This window comes from Eutrigla gurnardus (genome assembly GCF_963514095.1).
Source record: "Eutrigla gurnardus genome assembly, chromosome: 2".
NCBI classification, from domain to species: Eukaryota; Metazoa; Chordata; class Actinopteri; order Perciformes; family Triglidae; genus Eutrigla; species Eutrigla gurnardus.
The window spans coordinates 1,735,021-1,741,136 of record NC_139916.1 but is presented as its reverse complement, the minus strand read 5'-3'; the positions used below and the strand labels follow the sequence as shown (position 1 = coordinate 1,741,136).

At 41.3% G+C, this 6,116-nt stretch overlaps 1 protein-coding gene across 1 annotated transcript; it reads right to left on the bottom strand.

Annotated features, from left to right (window-relative positions):
- Positions 1-411: 411 nt before the first annotated feature.
- On the bottom strand, positions 412-5,231 carry LOC311030427 (F-actin-capping protein subunit alpha-1-like). Its single transcript, XM_084036169.1, has 10 exons — positions 5,134-5,231; positions 3,331-3,394; positions 3,187-3,238; positions 3,024-3,087; positions 2,713-2,919; positions 2,551-2,630; positions 2,387-2,465; positions 2,225-2,296; positions 2,073-2,135; positions 412-1,368 (listed from the first exon to the last, which is right to left on the bottom strand). The coding sequence occupies exons 1-10, from the start codon at positions 5,167-5,169 to the stop codon at positions 1,228-1,230; spliced, it is 858 nt and encodes a 285-aa protein (XP_083892295.1). The 5' UTR covers positions 5,170-5,231; the 3' UTR covers positions 412-1,227.
- Between the last annotated feature and the right edge of the window lie 885 nt (positions 5,232-6,116).

Sequence of the window (6,116 nt, the reverse complement as noted above, 5' to 3'; positions counted from 1 at the left end):
TACAGGAGTCGCGTTAAATAAGCGTTTCCATCAATTTAAAACACATTATTTTTAATTCACATTTATAAAATACACCTACATTAAACGATCCGTTATAGCTAATAATGAATAATATTGACTGGTGAACTGGTTTGTCTGGCCAATTATAGATTATGAGCCCAAATATTTTTTAATTTGCCTTGTAATAGTGAAACTAGTCAATTTTACTTTAATTAATAACTGCAAACATTAATTAATAATCCTTAGAATTAGGGATACAACTGACATTATTTCCATTATTTCATATCATATCAATTCCTTGTTTGGTCTATAATAATAATAATAATATAAAATTGAGTCTAAAACAAGAGAATAAGAATCAGCCTCTCTAAAAAGAAACTCCATACTGCAAACGAAACTCATCACCATTGGTTGAAGATTATATTTTTTTATTTCGTGAATAATAAATGTACTTACAGTTTGTATAAAAATATAGCAAAAGCTAAAGGCAAACAGCTGGCGGGAGGACACCAATGTGTATCAGTCCAGGTGTAGAGGGAAAATGTCAACGTGGAAGAGAAGTGAAAGAACCTCAAACAGGAGAAAGAAAAACATCACACGCTTTGGCTACAGCCCTGTATCCCACCTGTGTTTACAAGCATATATATACATATATATATGTATGTATTTATATATATAAAAAACAAACAAACAGGTGGGATCTTCCAATTTAAACTGCATAATTTGGTGCCGTCAGGTGTCTCTCAGTAACTATATCAAATTGCATCCATTATTAAGCCTCTTTTAATAAAGAAACAAACAAAACAAACAGGAGGTATTGGAAGCTCTGAAAGAATATCCGTTATGACGTCTAGAGAGTTTAAATTAGTTGCTACATGAAAGTCAAAGGGGTTCAGGAGAATTTCATCCATGAAGCACTGAGGGATCAGAGACTTTAGGTGTTTAACTGAGAATTTGAAAAGTGTGGGAAAACCCAAACTTTCACAGTGTTACTGAAGGTATGTTTAAAAAAAATGATACGCTCGCAGTTAAATCACTCAATGTCATGGTAACATGAAGGCGTGTCCTCGTAGTGCAGAACGGGAACATTCTCTGTAACCCCTCCCCCAAACAAATGTCTCTTCTAGCAGGACATACAGTACGTTACGTTGCGTCACACACGTTTGCGCGAGCGTCAGCCTCTCCCGTCCGTCAGTCGCAGCACCAAACCGCCTCTCTCCGGCCTCTTCAAGCGTTCTGCATCTCCTTGCCGATCTTGTAGCTGAGGATCTTGTTCCAGTCGATCTTGGTGCGGGTGACCGGCAGCTGTCTGCGTAAGGCCTTGAACGTGGTGTCCGACATGGTCTGGTAGTTCTCACTGATGGCCACCTGAAAGACCACGAGGAACCAGCAGGGGTCACATTTTACACAAAAAAATCACAAAAGGGATTTCAGGTCAATAAAGGACACGTTTTCAGGGTTCCTAAACTTCAATTCAAGCACTTTTCCAGGTGCATTTCCATGCTTTTCCAGCACCTTCCAGCTGTGGTAAACTCCATATTTGTACCAATCCAATGGTCAGTATTCAGTCTACTTATGATGTCACTTGTTCATCACATTAAATGAGATGTTATTGTCCTCTAAACAACCAACATGATGTTTGGAGACAGCTTTTTACAGAAGGACCACAAATGAAAGGAAAACTAATTCCACTAACAGATCCACAGAAATATAATCACCAACTATTTTCATCATCTGTTCATCATCAAAAGTCATTTTTCATAAAGAAATGTCAGAAAATGCTGTTTTCAGTCCCTCAGATATGGAGATCTTCTTTTCTCTGTTCTATCATAGATGTCATCACATAGAACACACATTTATAGACCTTTATTCTACATCCAAGACCTTTTCAAACCTTGAAAACACCACAAACTTCAATTGTTTTCAAGGATTTCCAGCACTTGTACCAACCCTGTGTTTTGACGATGATGCACATAGATTTTTAGCCGTGTTTGGAAATGTTTAAGCCGTATTCTGGATCTCACATGAATCCTTCAGTCTTTCATACTCTTTCATTCGTTTCATTCACATACCTGGTATTCATGCTCCGCGTCCTCAATAATTTTCACAAGCTCTTTTGCAGTCTGGCTCTCGTTCTGCCAAAACATACAGTTTCATTAAAATAAAAAATCAAATACGAAATACTCCAATAAACCAATGACTCAAACCATTAATGACTACTTACAGACACGGTCAGAGCTTCCTGTATATCTTTATGGCTGACCAGTTGCACATTTCCATCCTCGTAATAATGTACCTGGAAACGAAGCACGGTCGACACTCTCACACGCCAGCGACACAAAAACACAACCCGGTTCATACTGCAGCCGTTAATCACTCAACACACCTGGATTTTCAGGACTCCCGTCACCTGCGCTGTAGACTGCGACACACTGAACTTCCATTCAGACCGGCAGCGCCCGTTCCTGGAAGGAGAACAAATGAATAAAAATACACATCCAGGTCAAAGCTGCGCCAACACAACCACATCCTCATCCTCCATCAACCCACCAGAAGTTTTTGGGCTCGAACTGATGACCCTCGATACAAGCGATGATGGTCTGCTGGCCGTTGAAGGTTTTCCCATAAACCTGCAGCGGATAAAAAAACGGGACGTGAGAGCGATTCACGGCGAGTAACGCTGAACGCCGACGGCCGGGTGAGAGATCTTACGGTGCAAACACCACTGGGGTAGTGCTCCTTGACGTAGGCCCTCAGGGCAGAATCACAGGCGTCTCTCCAGGACCGGAGGGCCGCCTCGCCCTCGTGGGGCTGGGGGTCGCTCGCTTCCTTCCTCAGGTGGTCATACTTGAAGGAGATCTTGTTGTGGGGGTCAAAGAAGCGGCCGTTACCCAGGTCTCCATGCTCGGTTATAAGGACCTTACAGGGAGGAGAAGCCTGTTTACTGCAGTGTCTTCCAGAACGTACAATAAAGACGACGAGTCAAACAAATCATCTAGATGTCTTTTAAAGAAAACGCTTGCCTGATCTTCATATCCATCAATTTTGGCAAGGGTGAACTGATCCATGTTGTACTGGGCGAAGGCACTGCACCAAACAAATAAAAGCACAGCCACAAGTGGTATTTCCACACAGAATATCATTATTTTACAAGCAGAACAAATTAAATAAACATGTGAAACTTACTGAGCCGCGCCCTCTCTGAGAAGATTATCATTGTTGAGCAGTATTCGCACATCTGAAATGAATAATTAACACAATAAAAGCATTAAGGAAATTGTTTTCCAAACACACATAAAAAAAGAGAAGTCAATCACAGATAATGCCCACCGTTGAAGACTTCATTGAACTCTCCGGGAGGAGAGTGCATCACAAAATTAGCTGCAATACGGACCTAGAAATAAAAAAAAACATGAATTAGGCCTCACCCTCACATTATCACGACATACAGACTTATGGGTAACTTATGGGTAACTTATGGGTAACTTATGGGTTCAGATCCCTTCTCAGTTCATTAAACCGGGGTGTTCCTCTGAAATAAATCTGCCGTATGTTTTTCTGGTAAATCTAGCTAATTTATTCTCCTTAGAGATAAAGTCATGGGTGTAGAAGAGTTTGGACAAGTAACCACTAGAGTGCAGCAGAGAGCAATCTGCTAACTTTCTGGGCTGCAGGCTTGTTGGCTCTATTTGGGCCACTCCTTAGATGGCTAACAGGGTGATGTCGCCCGAGGGCTTTTCTTAGCAGCCGGTATTGCGAGTGTAAGCATGTGGTGTCAAAAGCCACAGTGGGACACTGGCTGGTGCTCTCATATGGTCATCCCATGAAAAGGCAGTTTTACTGTAGCAGTAATCACTCCTGTGTGTGACCTTTATGGCTTATTAAAATCCGTCCTACGCCCCCAGATGTCACATGATCACATGGCGGTGATGGTGAAGGCTGGTTTTGGCCTCCAGGCTGCAGCTCGGCAGTGACCTACACTGGGCTGTCCAGCTGAAAGGGCATAACACGAGTAACCTACTTAACCACAATATAGACTCCATTCAGAGCAGCAGAAAGCACTCCCAGACCTGCAGACCCTGCAGCTCTCAACAAAAATGCACACTAATGCAAGGTTAAAAATGGTGGTTTACATTGGGGGGGGGTCATTTTGGTGCAAGCTCCTGTTTACACCGTCAGGTTTAGGAATGCAAAGTATAATTTTACAACGTGTAGCAGCACGAAGGAGGGGAGCCACCAGCCACTGCAAAGTGGACCTTTTCCAAAGTCAAATTCAAGCACTTTTCAAGCATTTCAAGGGGCATTTCCATGCTCTCCCAGCACCTTCCAGCTGTGGTAAACTCCATATGTGTATCTAACACAATACTGAGTATTCAGTCTACTTATTAATGCACTTGTCCAAGTGTTTCCAAGGCTTTCCAGCACGTACACCGTACGAAACCTGTATATCATGTCATCATATGACATACAGTTCAAGCACTTTCAAGCACTTTATTCTAAATCCAAGCATTTTTCAAAGCTTGAAAAGACACCACACTAAAATTCAAGTGTTTTCAAGGATTTCCAGCACCCCTTATAACACCGCATTAGGGTGTTTTAGGGCATCTGCCCCAAATAAAAACAGATACAGACGTTTAAAGCTAAATACCCGCAATTTGACCAACTTGTAGTGTGAGCAGCAACGTTGGGTTATAGGGAACTTAGGGAACTTGGGGAACTGGGTGTGTTGCCGCCGATGCGTTGCCATCCTCCTCACTGTAAAAATGCAGGAAGTGCCTCGACTTCCTTCCATTTAGCATTAACAATTAGCTCGTCGTGACGTCCCGATTAATAATAATAAAACTCCGTGTTGAAATCTGATGATTTTAAATCAAACAGGGACTCAAACACAAGTTGGCTAACTTCACACGCGCGTGCACACGAAGAGCGTGCACGGCAACAGTGTGAACTGTCAAATAGGAGCTATATAGCTAGCTCCACTAGCTAGCCAGACTCCTCTCCGCGGCGCCCGTCTGGCGGTTGTCGCTGCGCATTAAAGTTGCTCATAAACCACCGACGTGTTGCTGCTTCCACCAAGAAGACGGCTCGTGATGATATAAAGGTCGCGATGTGAATTTATAGATAAAGTATTACCTTTTCTTCATCGCTGAGCTCATCGAAATCTGCCATCTTGGCTCAACCGAAGCGTTCACAAAAAAAAGCGACTGTGCGTGTTGCCAGGTATGCGTGTGTGACTCCACCCAACGCAGCCGCGAGTCCGAGCAGGAAATAGTTCCCCGCGGGGAGGGGGGGCTTGGCTTACTGTCTGTCCTACTGTCTGTCTGCCCATGTTGTCCTGACTGGACAATACATTCACTACATTAATTATCTAATTAAATAAAAACGACCTAGATGGATAAATGTTTGGATGGACAACGAAAAGATTAAATAAAAACAGTAGTTTCAATAGTATTCCTATTTTAAATAAGGGATTTTTAGGTAACTGAATACATTTGTTACATAATAGAATCATGTTTTTTTTCTTTTTCTTTTTTAATCAAATGAAACTCACCATTTATGTTTTACTTTACTGACGTTGACAACAACCTGGCAACTCTGATGCGTTTGAAGTACCGTCTGGCTGTCCGCCCATGTTGTCCTGAATGCTCAATACATTCATACATTTAATTAAATAGAAACCACTTAGACGAATAAATGTTTGGATGGATGACGTAAAATAAGACAAATAGTAGTTTCAATATTATTATCTTTTCAAATAATGGATTTTCAGTTAACTGCATACATTTGTTACATAATAAATAAATAATAAATCAGTTTTGTATGCCACAAAACGTCATAGTGTACTATGCCATGAGAAATGTCATGAGAAATGGCTGTGTAGTATGTAATACAACGTCATATTATGGTATATCATGAAACATATGTTTAATATGGCATGACATTTAAAAAAAACATATAAATGTACAATAACCCACAACAATGACATGACACAGCTTATTTTAGTTAACATGAAAACATCATTACAACATCACAGTATCGTGTGTCATAACATTGGCATAAATGGGCACAAGAAAATGATATAAGAAGTTACAATTAACCAGCAGGGGGCGATGTCT